The sequence below is a fragment of the Juglans microcarpa x Juglans regia genome, chromosome 4D (assembly GCF_004785595.1).
Source record: "Juglans microcarpa x Juglans regia isolate MS1-56 chromosome 4D, Jm3101_v1.0, whole genome shotgun sequence".
NCBI lineage: Eukaryota > Viridiplantae > Streptophyta > Magnoliopsida > Fagales > Juglandaceae > Juglans > Juglans microcarpa x Juglans regia.
The window spans coordinates 29,900,384-29,918,533 of NC_054600.1; the positions used below are offsets into that span (position 1 = coordinate 29,900,384).

Here is an 18,150-nt window from a genome sequence, read left to right on the forward strand (position 1 = left end):
AATAGTTAGTTGCGTGTTCCATCTAGAAGAACCGTTGGCTCTTGTAAATTCGTCCTAATTAGTACATGCTAATACTATTGATGATCATGATGGCCCATTCAACGAATACCCTTATCCAAGTCATGTAGTTTATTTTCTATAAATTCATATCCTTTGGAAGATTTTCCAATATTTAATATATATATATATATATATATATATATATATAATGTGGCAAGAATATTAAACAGATCATGATCAAGGTGGTTCTTTCTTCCACCCCAAGAAGTCAAACAATGCCAAGATCCATGTGGGGGAAGCTTCTATATGATTTCTTTTTTTTCAAACCTTTAATTTGACTAAAGGTTGCTTTGATCTAGTCCTCCAACCCCAAGCAAACCCCTGGAATAAATAGTTGTGGAAATCTCTCTCTCCCTCAATCAACCAAATCAATTTCAAGTTCATCAATACGACCCAACGCCCTTTTTCTGCAGATGTTGAATCTTTTCGTTTGTGGCAGTGGCACTTTTCATCGAGAAGAAGGTGGAGCTGAACCATGGAGTAATAGTCCTTGTTCATCACCGAGAAAACCCAGAAGGAAGAACCATAACAAGGACAGCAAGAACCCATATTCCACTCGTGGGCTGGATAAGTTTTCTGAACTTCTAGCTGATCTTGAGGAGAAGAGGAATAAGATTTACTCACAAGTGGGCTCCCAAGACATCTCTCTCGTACGCTTCATGTACTCCAACTCCAATGATTGGGTTCCAATTGTGGTGAAGTCCAAGAACAACATGGAAGACAAAACACAGATCAGGGATATTGTCAAAGATAAGCATGATACACCGGCTAAAAGCTCCGTTGATTCGAAAGAACTGAAGCAGCCAATATTGGAATCAAATGAAAGGCCTAAGAAGAAGAGGTTCTTTTGGAACTTGAAGTTGGATAGATGGAGAAGGCCATCTTATTATCTGCCTGCAATTGTAATCTTGATTTTGTTGTTGTTGGCTGTGTTTGGGCGATCTTTTGCTATACTTTGTACCTCTCTTGGGTGGTACCTAGTCCCTGCCTTGAAGATGAGCCCCAATACAAAAAGGTCAACAAAAAAGAAAACTTATGCAAGAGAATTGAGCGAGAATAAGATGGTGGTCAGTGAGAAGACGAAAGAGTATACGAGAAGCAGTTCCGGGCTTGTGGAAGGCAAATCACAGCAGCAACACGGCCATCGGAAAAGCTGGTGAAGATCATGATCGTCTGATTCTCTCCTTTCTTCGTCTTTTTCTGAGGAAGTTAACAATCTGTCTGTTGTGTTCATAGGTGTAAATTTTTTACTAGTTTTGTAGGTTTTTTTTTTTATCTTCTTCTTCGCATGTTGGGTTGGATTGGAAATTGATCAATCGCTGCTTGACATGTTCACAAATGTATATTATCTCGAGTAACGTGTTTAGAGTTAGGCTATAGATCATGAAAGCAAGTCATGTCATGTATAATCTGTATGGCACAGTGAGTTTGTCAGAGTCCAATGATAAATGAGCTTTCATGTGATCCCATTGATACTGTAGATTGATTATCTCTGCATGCAATGTGTTTTGATAAATTAACAGTCTCGCGATACATGAAATCCTTCTCGTCGATCTCGAGTGCTTAAAGAGTGGGAATAACGCTGAAAGAATAAAGATTGCGCACAGTTTCAAGGACAAAAGCCGTAAATCTTGAAACAAAAAGGTTTGCTTGGAGCATGAGCCGCTGGGTTAAAAGCCATCATGCGGTACAATTAGGTGGGCGTTCGCGACCAGTCAGCTATTTTATTTGAATGAAAAAAATGTAAACACCTGGGAAAGTCTTTGCACCGTATGCTGAATTGTTCAAATTCCATTACCTGCCGATGCCAAATGGGGTTAGCATTCTTTCTAAAACGTAGCTACGCAACCTATCGAAGTCCGCCGTGAAATTCCAAGAAATTCTTTGGCGTAACATTGCAATTAAAGCCTCAAAAATTGCTACGCTGCTAACGTGATATTCGCAGAGCATATACATATTCCTGCTTGCAAGGCTAAAGACTCTTTTTCCAACGTTTTCGGAGCTTAGAAGAGGAATCGCATGTGAATTATTAAAAATAGTTTAGGATAGATAATTACGAGAATCTGCAATGATAGAAATGAGGTAAAAGCATGTCCTGTTCTAATGCTTTGCCGCGAAATTTGGGTCAGATCTTAAGGAAAGTAATATTAGATGTCATTGCAGTGAAAGATTCAGATTTATTTCCTCAAATGGACTTTCATAAATGTGGTCAACCTTGATCACTAGTCGTTTCTATTAACTTTACGAGAACAGGCTCTTTGCCCATAAAACTTAGAACAGTTCTACTTTACGCAGATGATTCGGCCTGTCTGGGTCAAACATCCAAAGGTCAACGAATTAGCATTATTATTATTATTATTTATTTAGGCAATTGTGTCGAGGGGAAATGCCCAATCAACTTCTTACCGCAAAAGATGAGCATAATTTTATTTCCAGCGTCAATGGCCAATAGAATGATCCATATCGAAGAAAATCTTGGCTCCAATTGTCCAAGCTTGAATGAAACGGATGTCGAAAACTATTGGATAATTGATTAGTGTAGCCCACCTGTCCCTTTATTCTAGACGATTTTGGGTCACAATCAGCAATGTTAGAACAAATAATAAAACTCCCATTGCATAGCAAAAATAAATAACCCCCAATAAAAGTACTCTTCTTGTTTAACGCCAATACAGATTTTCTCGTTTAACAAACAAAATGGCAAACAAGTTTCGGGAGCACCATTAACAGAATGGCAGCTACCTTCAGGGCAGGCGATAGTAACTGACCATCGGATTATAAGTTGTTGTACAACACACAGTGATCAATTTGCAAATTGAATTTGCTTCTTAAAATCCAAGCTGTGTGAAGAAGTATCAATACGTGCATCACATTCCCTAATCCTGCAATACAATAAAAGCATTTCTGCCCTCATTAGAGAATGCATATCCACTGAAGGTAAAAAAAATGTCTTAAAAAAAAGGAAGGAAAATGAAATTAGACACAAGTATGTTAGTAGTCAAATTCAGGTTTAGCTGGTGACCCAAATTCATTTTGATGCCGGAAGAAAAGGTTTACAGCAAAAGGAGTTGATTGCAATTGAAGTACTTGGTTCCTGACCTTAAACCTTTTTCGCCGTGCATCATCAGGACTCGAGCGAGAAATTTGTTGTTGACGTCTAGGAGCTTCACTTCTGTAATTTCCTGCTGCCATTTTTGACATCCTACTAGTTTCCTGTGTGTGACTTCTTGAATTCTGGAACATTCTATCCTTGTCCCAATTAACCTCATAATCAGCCTTCAATCGAGATCCTTGCTGCTCAACAGCAAGCTTTGTTTAGGTATCAGTGAGGTAAATAAGCTCATCAATTAATTACTATATCAAAGCAAACAATTCGGTATCTCTTGCCACAACGGATACTGCTTCATCTGCATATGTCACACCTGAGTTCCTGAATCTCTAGCTGCATCAATTCCCTTTTTAAATTCTTGAGTTCTGACAAGCTTATACGTAATGATTTCACAGCTTAGCTCCGTTAAGGAGGTAATACTTAATCAACGTTATCATTTTCTTCTAGATCTGAACTAATCCAGCAGGCATAACATTCACATGCAGGATGCTTCCAGGTATATACTCTCAGTCATAGTTTTTTTTTATAAGTAAAAACTCTCAGTCATAATTCATAGAGCAAATGACATGCTAGATAACTAATGCAAAATTAAAAGGATATTGTGCAAAGAAATCAACCTCCTACCTTTTGCAATGAGCGGCCAGATAACACCTTCAGGGCATTATAGAAGTCCTTGAATTTCTCGAACTGGACTACAATCTTACAACTAAGACCTGAGACTATGTTTACAATTTCCTCTGCTTCCTTACCTAGATCATTGTCCTCAGCAACATTAAGATTCCTACAGAGTTTGAGTAAAACAAGAAACAAGGACAATCCATAATCAGCTGATGCCACCACATTGTTGGCACCAATAAATATGATTGGTTGGTAATGGCCAATGGATGTCATATGACATAGAAGCCACATAAAAATTAGAATAGAGCTACTCAGAAACTACAAAGTCATATTTGCAACTTCTTAAAGAACATGCAGAAGCACTCTTCTATCTTTCTTACCTTTTCAAATTCATCCAAAAAATATATTTTCTCCTTTAGGAAGGATCAAAGGAATCCAACCAATTTCACAGAAGCAAAAAAGATACAAATCTCTACTCTTTTTTTTTTTTTTTATAAGTAAGAAATTTATTGAAACAACATGATTAGGCATAGCCCAAGTACACAGAAAGTATACATGAGAAAACACCTAATTACAAGCTAAAACTGAAAAACAGCACGAAAGTCATTGGGACTAAGCCCATCCATTACAAAAACAGAATCCCAAAGCAACAAAGAGTGAAAAAAGAAAGCCCTAATCCCAACCATGGAGCGTTCTCTATTGTGAAAACATCGACCATGCTGTTTTGAAAGTCGCCTTCACCTTAGGAAGTTGCCTTCACCTTATTAGTCTTAAAGCCCATGCTGTCAAGAGCTTAACCATTTTAAATCATATCCATTGTTCTTTTTGAATGAGCAATCTTTTCCACCAAATATGGGAAAAAATGAATGGAAGAAACTGGATAAGCTTCTCTGCTTCAGCTACGGTTTCCAAATTCTAAACCTTTCAGTCTCATAGCAATATCAAAATAGTAATTAAGACCAAAGATCCCGTGCAAAACCTCCAAAAATATTCAAGGAGGCAATAACGAATAAGAAATCAATATAAAAACATGAAATGAACAAAATAAAAGGTTTATGAACTGGTACAAAAAATCAGAAGTAGAGTTGCATTCGGAAATACCTTATATTCCCAAGTCTAGAAAAAATGGAGTGTGTAACCAACATCGAAGGCTTAGATGAAACCAGTGGCTCCGCAAACCACCGAGACGGTAGCCCCCTCAATACAATAGTATCAGGCTCTTGCCTCCCGCTCCTAGAATGCCCTGCCAATGAAATACAATTTAATTCCATATTTACTTGTATAACAAAATGAAATCACTCTCAAACTCATCCAAACGCACTCAAGACCACAAACCTCGATTTCCAAAAGCGTAAAACTCCTCCCAAGCTTTCTTCATTGCCTCGAAATCATCAGACGCCGGAACGGCGACGTTGAGTCTGTACTTAACACCTTCAAGATTCAACTCCATCCCGTCCATTTTCTCCACGATGTACTTTCTCCAATCCATGTACTTCTTCTCCAAGACCTTCACATCCTCTTCTTCTTTTCCTTCTTCATCCACGTTGCTCCGGTTAGTGGTCCTATTGAGAAACCTTAAGTCGCGAATGCAAATGGAGCCCTGGGCAACGGGGTCCTCGCGCTTGCGTTTCTTGAGGTCCCCGAGCCGCCGGATCTCGAGATCATCTTCGGGGACGGTGATGGGGGAGGAGAGAGACGTCTGGAGGAAGTCTATGAGAGCAAGCTTTAGCTTCCACTCATCGACTGGTTTGGTCACGGTTGGGTTGGTGGGATAGATAGTGAAGTTAAGCTTTACGCGCGGCACGAGCGTAAGCCCGTTCTCTAATTCTAGGCTTTCTGTCGGGGGAAGAGAATCGAAAGGCCGGTTGCTCATTTCAGTGCCTGTTTGCTTTGCCCTTTCTCTCTCTGTAAAATTAGGGTTTTGCTCTCTCCCTCAGGCGAAGGGGTTTGGAAATTGGAACAAAGTTACAGTTGGGAGGAGGTCGTTGAAAAACGACGCCGTGTCGAAATTTCTGTAAAGCGGTGAAACACGACGTCGTTCTGACTGCTAAAACAATAAACGCCGTAGAATTGCCTGGCTGAGCCCTAGCTGTAGAAAGACAAGATAAGCCCTACTCTATGATGTGACAAACCGCAATTGGATCGGTAGTTACATCCGATGTCATCCTTCCCAAAGGTAATCTATAAAAGGTCCAAAAAAAAAAATAGAGAAGAATTGGCGAAGTCAACGGACCTAAGATTGCCCAACGACTAGGTAGCGGGGTGGGAGAGAGAGAGAGAGAGAGAGAGAGAGAGAGAGATGGGGTGCTTCGCTTGCTTCGACGGAGGCAACAAGCAACGGAGAAGGGAAGAAGAAAGGGTGGCCTCTGAAGAAGCTCGCGCTAAAGCCGCCGAAGCCGCCCAAAAAAGGCAATTTCTTCTCTCCTTTTATTGTCGTTACTCAGATGATAATTTGATTTCCTAATTAATTGAGATTCCGAGTTCTAGAATTTGGGATTCTTTTCAAGTTTTTTCTTGGAGTCGGTGGAACTAAGTTCATGTTCATCATGCTGAAGAGTCGTTTTGAAAACAAATTCTTGGTGAATCTTACTAACGAGAATGCTTTTTATTGATAAGTTACACATGCACCCGTGAATCTTGAACCCCGAGGTCACTTGTAGCATACGCTTTTAATATTTTTTGGGGCGAGGCAAATTAGACAATATAAAATCTATTTACTTGTATCTCCCTCAAAAGATTGGTGTTGAGAAAATTCTCAGCCATGCCTGCAATGCCTCCAATAGCCACCTGCGAAACAAATATTCGACCTCGAGTGATCTCAATCGATGATGCCTCTGGTGATTAAGTCAATTTGAGAAACTATGAACTCTGAATATTCTAACCCATTTCGCAATACGTACGTGGGGTGTATTTATAGGATTTAAAATATCCCACTTAGAAAGGCCCTCCTCTTGAACACGACACTGGAGATGATGTTGTCCTGCTGAGGAGGTATGTCCGCAGAACCTGTTTCATCGGCATGAAGCTTTCACAGGATAAACTTTATCAGATAGGACTCCCTGTCAACCACGGCGACTCTTTGCGTTATAATCTGGTCTCTTAACGATGCATTTTACTGAGTTTCAGCCCTTCCTCGCCTTCTTTCACGTGAACTTCTCATGAACATCTCTTTGGCCGCCTATCGTCCTTTTCTCGCCCTTGGCGTATACTTTTGCCTTAAAATAGCCATGGCCAAATTTGATATCCAAATCTAGTATATAAATTTGTAGTTATTTAAGATAATCACACTTAACCTTCCTGTATGATATCTATAGTATTTGGTGCTGGTTTTCCTGTCCACTTGTCAAGTTTGAAGGACAAATTGTTCGTAAATTCAGACTTACACCAACCTAAGAGAATGAATTTCTGATCCTCTCATCTCCACTCCCCCCAACTCCTGTCTCCAAGGAACGCAGTAAGTTCTTGATAATTATCATTAATTGTTCTCATTACTCGCAATTTGATTGTCAGGACTTCTCGAGAGAGAATTTCCATTATTTAATTAACAAATCTGTAAGGTATTTGCAATAAATAGCCTGGACCATATCTCTTATACAAATATGATATTTAGCATCACATTTTTTATTAGGATAATCTCACCTTTATTATATGACCTAGATTCTGAATGGTGGTGATGAGCCTTTGTGGTTTATAATGGACTCCTAATAATGAAGAATTGACATCTTATTTCATTCTTGAATGGTTGGTATGTGCAATTGGTGCACACTTCACAACAGACCTCAATAGGAGAATGTACATGCCATGGCCCAAGATTATACCATTATGCACCACGGTATATTGCCATTACAAATGTTTTGATAATGAGTGCTAGAATTATGAATTTTTTTTACCACATGCAAAGGACATGCATTCACTTTTAAGTGAGTGTGTGCACAGCATGAGGCATATTATAGCAGGTGTAACTTGGCACGTGAGGTGAGCACTAGAATAGGCTGCTTTTCACTTACAGTAGTCTTTACTATATCCATCAACTTCTGCATGGTGGTCATATGTGCAGGCAAGAGCAATTTGAAAAGTCTGCTGCAGGAAAAGCTGCACGTGCACAGCTACAGGGAATGGCAAAGCAATCTGCAAACTCTAACAAAGGCGAACCTGCTCTAAAGGTTTTAGTTATTGAGATGCTGATTTTTACTGCACGTTTGTTGTGTTGCTACTCGAATGCTAGCTGCATTTTTATTGAGGATTTTTCGCAGCTCCTTTTAATGATATTGCTCTGTACTAGTTCTTAATGTGTATTCTTAGACCTGTGCGTGTTTATATAAAATTACAAACAATACACTAAGTTTGACCTTCTGTGGGTTTGGTGTTGTGGATGCAGTGGCAGGTCGGTTGAGATGAAGCTATTTTTTTCCCAAATCAAAGTGTCTATGCAAGTTGGTGAATATTCTACCTAGTAAACTTGTCAGCCTTTCATTTTAAATTAGGCTGGATAACATGGACCTTTCTCAAGATCAATGAAGTTCTGTTTTCTCTCTCATGCATCATACCTGTAGAATAAAGTTCCATTTTTCTATATGTTATTAAAACTAATCCTGGGTATTTATATTAGACTTTTAGTGACAGACCATCAGATACTATGGCCAACATTTTAGCACATCAGAATTCAATTTTGTTTAGTATGCTGATGCAAGTAGTTTAATGAAATTTAATCAAGCACTGTAGGCATGCATGCAAAGCAACAATTTTCATTACTTGCACGCACTCTTCCAAAGAGGAAATTTTGTTTTACGTTTGGGACATTAGAGACCTTCACTTGACTTTTTTTTTTTTTGTTGTTGTGCAGCGTTTATAATAAGATTCAACTCTCTATTTCCAGTTCCTTTTCTTGGAGACCCACTAGTCCGACTTCAGACTGAACATATCATTGAATCTTAAGTTTGTGTTTCTTCTGTAATATTCCACCAAGGCTTTCTGTATTTTACCCTTTCTTGTCATCCCTGTGTGGAAAGCTCTTAGCCCCTTTATTTTGTACAAAACTCCAGCTTTATGTAGTTCAAAATTGCCGAGATAGAATGGTACAGGTGTGCTTCATGACTAAATTCATTATTATACATATTTAAGCTAAGTTTTATTCCGAAGTGGTTTTGTCTATCTAACACTGGAGATTCTCGTTTGCACGTTACTGACATAATGATGATAGTTGATGATATTGTGCAATATTAGCTTAACGTGGTCGTATCTTGAACTCTATCGCTCGAATGATTAGAGGGAGTTGGCTTTCTTATCTGTCCCTAATCAATGAGAGGTATGTTCTGTTTATCCAGAAATGTCTCTTACCAGTTACCTTCACCTTTTATAGCAATTCCAGTATGAGGCTCCATCAGATCTCTGTAGAGCCTATTATCGCTCTGTTTTTCTTGTGGCAGCAACCGACCCTCTCACAGCTAAACCCTACTTGTAGATATGAATTTATTCGGTTAAGCATCAATGTACATTATAATAATCACAAAGACTTCTGGAGCTTCGACACATTGTGCAGCACTGCAACTTTCTGGCTTCCCTACTCTGTTTATAATCATCGTCGTCATTATTATTATTATTAACCAGCTTATTAGTTGCTTTGATTAGAAGTTTCCCGTGCATATTTAACTGTTGCTTGAACCCCAATGGCTTTGGTCCATTTGAAAGTAATTTAGAGCAACGGCACGAATTTAGCATTTCGACTTTGGTGGTTCTGATTGAGTGCCAGACGAATGAGAGAGAAGCAAGAATTCAGATTCCACAAATGAACCCTGATAAGTACATTTTGATTTCAACAAGCAGACCCACTGGGTTTCTATACACTTTAATCAATGAAATCAATAAACAACAGTGGAAATGACCATTCAGGATGTTGTACTCCATTGTTCAAGCGATGAAAGCGGTTGAACTAATTCCTATTCTAAGAGTCGGTCTGCTTAAAATATTGAGAAACCAATGTCAAATGAAGCTTTGGATAGGAGCTGACGACTTAAGCTCATATGCAGCTTGAAAATAGTCTGCTGCTTGTTGCAAGGAGCCTTCCATTTTCGAAAGCAATCCAAGGTTCAACCATGCCTGATGGTTTGTGGGTTCCAATCGTACGGCATTCATTAAAAAACTTCTTGCAATTGGCAGTGAGTGGCTACCGAGTTTCATCAGTACTTCTGCAGTAGAAACAATACTTGGAACATGATCCGGTTCTATTGACAAGGAAACAGAGAAGGAAACCAATGCTTCCTTGTACAGTGATTGTGCTTCAAACAATATGCCTGCAAAGATTGTACAAGAAAGTTGTAAATTATAAACATTTACCTCCAATGATTCACTATAGAATTAGGACCCCGCATTCTTTCAAGTTTCAACTATATACTCAAAACATTCATAACATCATTAAATGAAGCATGCGTCTGTGTACATTGGTGTGCATCTTTTTGAAAAGCACGTATATTTAACATTTTCAGTTCATGCATAAGGGACTGCAAAATGAGACTTGATTCCAACCTGTTGTATGCCAGCTCCCAGGAGAATGAAATTCAATTGACTTGGCTTTGCCCACACAAATTTCTGCATCAGGCCATGAACCAAGCTCAGTATAAATGGAAGCCAAGTCCTGCCAGGCTGTCATCTCCAATTTTCTTTCCACTAATGCCTGCAAAAGGCAGGAAATTTTGAGAAAGAACACGCCTCTTTTTTAATCAAAGGTAGAATTCTATATAGATAGAACATGAATATACTTGTTCTTATATTCATATAAGGTTCATGGAGGACAGAGTTTGGAGCAGCTTCAAGGAAGTATGCTATCTAATGGCTCGTTAAATGTGCATCTGGGGTGTACATGAATGCATTTTCTTGTTAAAACCACAAACCGTGGAGGGAGGGAGTAGTAAGTGAAATTGATTGAGAGTTTAAGATTTCAAAATTTAAAAAGAAACAGGAAATTCATGTCGGTTCACATAACAAAGCTTATAAACATCCTAGTTGTAATCATATGACTAAAAGCCAGTATTCTTAAAGCTACGCCAAAGACATTCCTAGCTGTAATGGATTGTTTTCAAGATCATCCGTCAAACATGAGTGCAAAGTGCAGTATAAGGTTGTAGAACACATACGTTGGAAACCAGGTACTCTGCTTGATCACAGTTCTTAGTTCTAAACTCCCTTTGTGCTTGAATCAGAGCTAGCAAGATTCTGTAGGTTTCTATTGCTTGCTTGGGCTGTTTTTGAGCAATCTGAAGCACAGCTTTCAATCTAAGAAGTTCTAACTGATCCATCATCCCAGTCTCATCCAAAGCAAAATCAACTATGGTTTCAGCATCAGGGAATCGTTGCTCTGCAGAAAGCACAAGAGCTAAAAGCTTCCAACCTCTTCCTGAGCTGCCTGCCACCAAATCAGAATACATCGTTGCGTTGTCAAAAGCTACATCCAGATTCCTCTGCAGTGCATTTTCTAGCCCAAGGCTATACATTACTTCTGGATCCTCCTTCCAAATAAAACTAGCATGGTTTAGAGAGTTCAAAGACTCTTTCTGAAATAGAATTCGATCAGAGTCCAAGACAGAAACTCTAGCAGCATTGCCATAGCAAACACCAAGGAATTTATGGGCTTGACCCATGAAATGCTCCTTCTGCTGATCAGCCAGATCAATAATTTTATGAGCAAATTCAATCCCGTGGTGAGCATGGCTTGGATCTTGGGAACACAATTTTACTCCCAGCAAAAAAGAAGGAATGTGGGGCTTGGGCTTTGCTTCAGAACAACTTGAAACCTTCCTTAAAAGGTTCAGAGCTGTTTCATTTTGTCCTGCAGCACTATAACAAAGAGCAAGAAAGTACCACCTCTCAGTTCGGTTATAGATACCTGGAAGGACCTGCTCCACATGGTCTGCTAACAATTCAAACTGGCCAGTAATTGAGAATGCATAGGTTAGATGGTCCATAATTTCTGTATCCCATTTTATTTCCCGAAGTGCCACTTTTCTCATGAGAATTAACAACAAAAGGATGGCCTCTTCAGTATTATTTTTCGGGGTGGTTGGACCCCGTACTTTCAACTGAGGCGGAATGCTTGCTTCAATTCCACCATAGAGTAAAGTAGCAGCTAAGTCCTTTTGTACACCGGCCAACCTCTGGGGGTCCAAGTTCCATGGCTTGACTAGAGCGCGACGATATGCAATGATAGCTTCATCAAGAAACCCTGCCCTGGTCCACAAGACGGGGAGCAACTCCAATGCTTTGTGAAACATCTCTTGCAACTTGCAGTCTTCACCAATGCCCTCAGACATTCCGGTAGGTAGTGCCGATTCAACTACATCCAGAATTATTTTGCACTCCTTTGCAGCCTCTGATGAATGAGAGAGTATCAGAACCATCAGAACATTTTAATCATAAACATTATAAATTAAATATTCTCGTCATGTCAAAATCACAACCATCTGGATTCTGATTCAACAATCACACTATCAGCCTAGCCATGTCATTGAAACAACATACTTAAAAGAAGTATGCATTCTAAACATTCAAATGAACCTTAATATTTCGCAAATTTGAATTACACGTAAACAGAAGATTTCCTAGTGATCATATAAACGAATACATTACGCTATTATAATACAGGAAAAGGTTCACACCTATATATCGCCCAAGTTCCTCCAGTGATCTGGCTTTAAGCAAGATTGCTTCAAGGAGTAAGCTCACCGAATGCATCGACATCACACTGGGAGTTGCATTATCACCTTTACCGCGTGGTCTCCGTGGCCTAGTGCTCTCAACAATAGCCCTAACCATCCTTGGGGTTAAAGTTTTTACCTCAATACCCTGAAATACCTGAAGAGCAGCATCATGATTCCCTCTCTGGTACTCGAGCCTCCCCAAAAGAGCCCTAGCTTCCTGATTAAAACTCATTCAAACACAATTCAATACACGCAAACGAGGTACAGCTAAAAGCGCAATGAATCAATAAGCTAGTTTCATCAGTAACGACGGGACAAACAAGCCCACCTCATAATTTAAGGAGAGAGCTTCTTTTAGAGTGGATTCAACTTCATCCACCTGGGCATCCTCAAATTTCGAATCCCAGTCACCGGCCCTGGACGAAAGCCCACTCGCAGAGAAATCCCTTGTCGCTAGCGACTCCGGCGACTGCGGCCGCTCGTCCAACTTGAATTGCTCTCCTGAGCAAGCACACAACATCTTCTCCAGAAAGAATTGGTGAAATGTAGATCTTTCTTTGTACAAGGAGAGGTAACAAAATCACTTCTAAATGATTTCTATGAGGTACACCTAAAAGTAAGCAAAAAATGACTTCTGTCAAGCCCCAACTCACGATTATGTTCCAAAAAAAGAAAAAGCAAAATCAAATCCTCACACTAATTGATTAAAAATAATCAAACTAATTACACAATCAGCTATCAGAACCCTGAAAAACCATAAAAGTTATTTTATCATTTACCATTTGGAAATAAGTGGTACAGTTTCGTCACCAACCAGTGGAGCAAAGCAGCATAGAGTAATACGAATGACAAAAAGAGCGCACGAGTCAGAGTTTTATAACAAACCCCATTAGTCTTTCGAAATAAAGGGAAAAAAAAAACGATGAATTCGGAGACGGAGTTTTGGAAAAGACGAACAAGAAGAAAACAATGAGGTTGAAAAGAATAGGACCGGGGAGGTGAAGAGGGCGAGAGAAACGAAGAGCAGCAGAGTTTTGGACTTTACCCAAACAACCAGAATCCAAAAACTTAATGTGTAGTAGTCCCCGAAGCCATGAAAGCTACTTCTCTGCTCTAGTATTTAGTTTCTGGTTTTGGTTCAGGCCTCAATCTTTTTTATCCGGTTCGAAACGAATATATAAAGAAGTGGGAAAGCAAATATCTAAAACCTGAATCCAGAGATCTGATTCATTTTGAAATGGGGTTTTGTTGTTATCTCTCTTTTCTTCTGATGTGGGCTGACATTATTCGCACACAAAAAGTTTGCCTGTGCCCTTTTGGGCATATGGGTCTGTGTGTGTAGGGAGCAAAGGTAGTTTGCAAAGTCTGATGCTCATGGATTCTCTCTGGTTTTTTGCGCCGTTTCCGTTTGAATTTGTTGGCTAGGCTGTGCACTTCGTTAGAGAGAGAGAGAGAGAGAGAGAGAGAGAGTGATTGGGGCACCCTTTGGCTTGAATTTTGATTATTAGCTGACAAATTACTTAGTACATTATTCCAGCTAGCTACTTCCAACAAAGTTTTTAATTTTTCATTGACCAGGAAACTATGGTGCAAGATAACATCTGAGATTCTGGGAAATCTTAAATTATTAGCATATCTTCTATTTCTTTGCAATTAACTTAGAAAATTTAGATGTGCCGACGTTAGGATACATTGGAAAATTTAATTTGTTATAGCTAATGTTTGTCCGCCACATCAATGCTGTTACATGGGTATTACAAATAGTATTTCTAATTATCTTGTATATATATATATAAAAGAAATAATTTAGTTACAAAGTGATTATAGAAAAATAATCTTAAAAATTGGTGTGGTTTAATGTAGTTTGTCAGATTGTAAAATTACTTTTATTATAAAACAAATTTAACGAATCACTTGAAGCCACGTTAATTTATGAAATTACTTTTGTGTAATTTCTTTATGACTATAGCACTTATATAATATACATGTATATGTTCATAACAAACTAGCAAAATACAATTACGCAACACTTTAATCTCACTTAACTAGTTCGAGTAGATCATAACTGCTTGGATTATAGAGTGCATCATATTTTTTGCGAAGGTAATGTCGTCGCTGACTTCTTTGCTAAAAGGGGAGCTAAGGGTTTAATTTCAGACTGGTCTGGTGAGCTTCCTAGTTGCCTCAAAGGCCTTCTCCGTATGGACAGAATTAGTTTACTTTATTTGCGGATATCATAAAAGTTCTCCTTGGTAGGTAGTTTTTTAGTTTTCCTGTCTTATTTATCTCCAATTGTATGTGTTTTATTTCTCTCTTGCATGTTACTGCTTCGACCTGTACTATTTTAATATTTTGTTTCCTGGTTTTTCTCTCTTGCAGGTTTCTTTCTTGTACTGCTTCAAGTTGTTCTGTTTTGATATTTGTTTTGTGTCTTAAATGGTTAAGTTTTACGATATCTGAGTTTTGGTATCTTGTATACTTGTATATCTTAAATATCCTGTTGTAATCATGATTTTCTTCCTTTATAAATGAGAGCAATCAATAAAATTTAAGGTATCGCCTTTTTTTGAAAAAAAAGAAAAAAAAAAAAGTAGATCATAATTTAGAAACTTTGGAAATCTCACCTGGAAGATGGTCCTTATCTATCTTCAAAACTTGCTGGAATGAGATGAAGAAGAAAAAGTGCAAAACTTTATAAGCTAATTTTACGCAAGCCGAGGAAAAATACAAAACAGATTAAACATTGCATCATTACAGAGAAGCTGCTTTTTGGAGGGTGATTTCCAACACTTTTTCACCAACTTTCTACGAAGTCGCACGGTGCTCAACAAAGCATCCACGTTGAAAGGGAATTAAACAAAATTCCAAACGTAATAATGCAGAGGAACCAACGAGATTAGCGGATTTATTATTCCTACTGCTACATTATCGCGTCGGTTGTGACTTCATTCACCCACCATACAAAAGCAAACAAAATAAAATCATACAGCTCATTTGATGGATTAAGCTCCAAGTAATCATCGTCTAATTATTAGATCATCTCAAAATCTAGACATTTTATATTTTTTTCTTTTTTATAAGATATATAATATTAATGAAAATTAATCTTTGCATAAATAGCAATTAATAACATTGTTTTTTATAACAATCGCAATTGAAATTTAATTTAAAGTAACATTATATATAATTTTATGATGCACGAGTCTTTAATATAAAAATGGGGACACTGTACAAAGATTTTTTTTTTTTTTTAAGTGAGTCTCAATTTATCTAATTTACTTTTTTAAAGTAGTACGAGAAATTTAATACAATAAAACTATACACAAATTAGTTACGTTTAGGCTTAATTCGGGTATTGAAAATATTTAGGTATTTTCAGAATACATCAATATTATTTATGATTTTATTATTACTTTTAACTACTATTCACTATTATTTAATATTTTATCATTATTTTTTTACTATTATTCACAGAATATCTGAAAATATCTCTCTCTCCAAATGCAAATTAAGGATGGATTTAGATGGAGAATTCAGATGAGATAAAATATTTTGTTAAAAATTAAATAAAATATTATTAAATATAATTTTTTAATATCTTTTTATTTTAAAATTTTAAGAAATTGAATTATTTATTATATTTTTATATAAAAATTTTAAAAAATTATAATAATGAGATGAATGAAATAAAATAAAATGATATAAGATGAGATAGATTTGTGTCTCAAAAGATGCCCGCCCTTGATGTTCTTTTATCGTTCACGTGAAAGTGCATCTCTCTCTCGTCAGTAAAAATAACAAGGCTTAGCAGCAGGAGCTGTGATGGGTTGGTACAGATATTTGTCCATGGTCCAGCTAGTTGTCCGTACAGCTTTTATCGCTGGACTAGTTCCATTTTTTTAATATTTTTTAAACATTCAAAAAATATACGAATTCATTGATGGTATTTTTTTAAAAATATTAAAAAAAATACAATAACAGTAAAACGCAAATAAGCATTTTACTTTTTTATTATTATTAGGGTGTAATCAGTTTGATTTTGTCTGATTTTGAATAAAATTTGAGATTGAATCGATATGAATTGGTTTTACATTTTGAATAACTGATTATAGACTAGTTATTCCCCTAAACCAATTCGTCTGATTTTACTAGTTTTGATCTAATTTTTCGATTTTAATACACTATAATATATAATATAGTATATTATAATATATAATTATATAATGATATAATATTGTAGTGTATTATAATATATATTATAATTGTATTATAGACTATAATGATATATTATAATATAGTGATATGGTATTAATATAATTATTAATATAATAAATTATAGTGATATAAGATTTTAAAATTTAATATTATATTAATTAATAATTTATCCTATAATACAAAACTATTTTATATATAATTATATATTATATATAAAATTATATACAAATAAAAAATTAATATATATATATGAATCGATCCGGCTCGATTTGAAAAAAAAAAAATCAAAATCAAACCGATTTTGATCAATTTAAAAATAAAAAATAAAATCGGTACTAGACAGACTGGGGACTGAACCGATCAGTCCAATCTTTTTTTACACCCCTGTTTACTACAATAACAATGTGACATAACAGGCTGTTTTTTCATACTCCTCTCCCCTTATAGCTTTGAGGTCCCCACAGGAACTTCGAAAACCACCACCCACCACTCCTTCTCCCCTCCGGCAGCTTTTGTCCTTTACTATTTCAATTAATTGATTTATACCTCGTTTGTGTTTATTTTTATAGATAAATTAAAATTAAAATTAAAAGTTAAATAAAATATTATTAGAATATATATTTTTAATATTATTTTTATTTTAAAATTTAAAAAAGTTAAATTATTTATTTTCTTTTATATAAAAATTTAATAAAGTTATATTAGATAAAATAAGTTGAGAAAATTTGTTAAAATAAACAAGCCTTTAATCCTCCAGCGTAAGGTATTTCTGGAGAAGTTGGCAATTATTCACATGAGCAATTGTTTTTATTTTATCAGGCCGGCCTTGCACATTTAAAATGAGAAAAAATCTATTCATTATTACAACTCTCATCATTCTCCTATCATCTCACGATGTGATATTAGATGATAAGTTCATAAGTAAAATGTAATAAATAATTTTCAATCACCTAATACCACATCATAGGATAATAGAAATTAGAATGACGAGTAACGTTACTTTTAAAATGAACTTGTCAAGACCAACCAATTCTTCCCAATAATCATGGAAAACTAATACTTGACTAGACTTACAATTATTAAAGATCGACACTGCTTCACTCCATCAAAGGTAAATCTCGTACTATCGTGGCTTGCCCATCTCTAACAGCCTCAAGAACTCACCCCACTTGTCAACCAATACGGACAATAATCACAATATACTGCGTGCTTCGCTGTTAATGTGATATGTTTAATAGAATTGATTGATGCTGAGCAAACTAATGCCCAAAAGTATCCCTTCCCTATCTATCTATTTCCTATGTTTGCGTTTTTTTTAATTCTACATTTAAAAAAAAAAAAAAAAAAGATGAACAGTACATAAACAATAAAATATTATCCACACTTTTATTTATACTAGTTGTACCGGTCCTTCTAAGAGTTTCTATATGAATTCTATGGGAGAAAAAACTTGAATGT

At 36.6% G+C, this 18,150-nt stretch overlaps 4 protein-coding genes across 7 annotated transcripts; 2 read left to right on the forward strand and 2 right to left on the reverse strand.

The window, feature by feature from the left end:
- The first annotated feature begins 237 nt into the window (after positions 1-237).
- Positions 238-2,196, forward strand: LOC121259056. Its single transcript, XM_041160537.1, has one exon. It carries the CDS (start codon positions 474-476, stop codon positions 1,218-1,220), a length of 747 nt encoding a protein of 248 aa, XP_041016471.1. The 5' UTR covers positions 238-473; the 3' UTR covers positions 1,221-2,196.
- Positions 2,197-2,682: 486 nt separating this feature from the next.
- LOC121259549 (A-kinase anchor protein 17A) lies at positions 2,683-5,796 on the reverse strand. Its single transcript, XM_041161177.1, has 5 exons — positions 5,123-5,796; positions 4,889-5,030; positions 3,794-3,950; positions 3,160-3,354; positions 2,683-2,942 (listed from the first exon to the last, which is right to left on the reverse strand). Exons 1-5 carry the CDS (start codon positions 5,658-5,660, stop codon positions 2,937-2,939), a joined length of 1,038 nt encoding a protein of 345 aa, XP_041017111.1. The 5' UTR covers positions 5,661-5,796; the 3' UTR covers positions 2,683-2,936.
- Positions 5,797-5,949: 153 nt separating this feature from the next.
- Positions 5,950-8,925, forward strand: LOC121259551. 3 transcript variants are annotated; one of them, XR_005939601.1, is made up of 4 exons: positions 5,950-6,196; positions 7,845-7,950; positions 8,166-8,240; positions 8,631-8,925. XR_005939601.1 is itself a non-coding variant. In XM_041161178.1 (4 exons), the coding sequence occupies exons 1-3, from the start codon at positions 6,087-6,089 to the stop codon at positions 8,178-8,180; spliced, it is 231 nt and encodes a 76-aa protein (XP_041017112.1). In that variant the 5' UTR covers positions 5,950-6,086; the 3' UTR covers positions 8,181-8,224; positions 8,631-8,925. The 3 variants fall into 3 exon arrangements, 2 of the variants coding, with proteins under 2 accessions (XP_041017112.1, XP_041017113.1); XM_041161178.1 differs by having other exon boundaries at positions 8,166-8,224; XM_041161179.1 differs by having other exon boundaries at positions 8,166-8,220.
- A 616-nt stretch (positions 8,926-9,541) lies between these two features.
- On the reverse strand, positions 9,542-13,929 carry LOC121259548 (protein NPGR1). 2 transcript variants are annotated; one of them, XM_041161176.1, is made up of 6 exons: positions 13,523-13,929; positions 12,806-13,087; positions 12,436-12,694; positions 10,918-12,149; positions 10,310-10,457; positions 9,542-10,077 (listed from the first exon to the last, which is right to left on the reverse strand). In XM_041161176.1, the coding sequence occupies exons 2-6, from the start codon at positions 12,995-12,997 to the stop codon at positions 9,767-9,769; spliced, it is 2,142 nt and encodes a 713-aa protein (XP_041017110.1). In that variant the 5' UTR covers positions 12,998-13,087; positions 13,523-13,929; the 3' UTR covers positions 9,542-9,766. The 2 variants fall into 2 exon arrangements, with proteins under 2 accessions (XP_041017110.1, XP_041017109.1); XM_041161175.1 differs by having other exon boundaries at positions 13,257-13,929.
- Between the last annotated feature and the right edge of the window lie 4,221 nt (positions 13,930-18,150).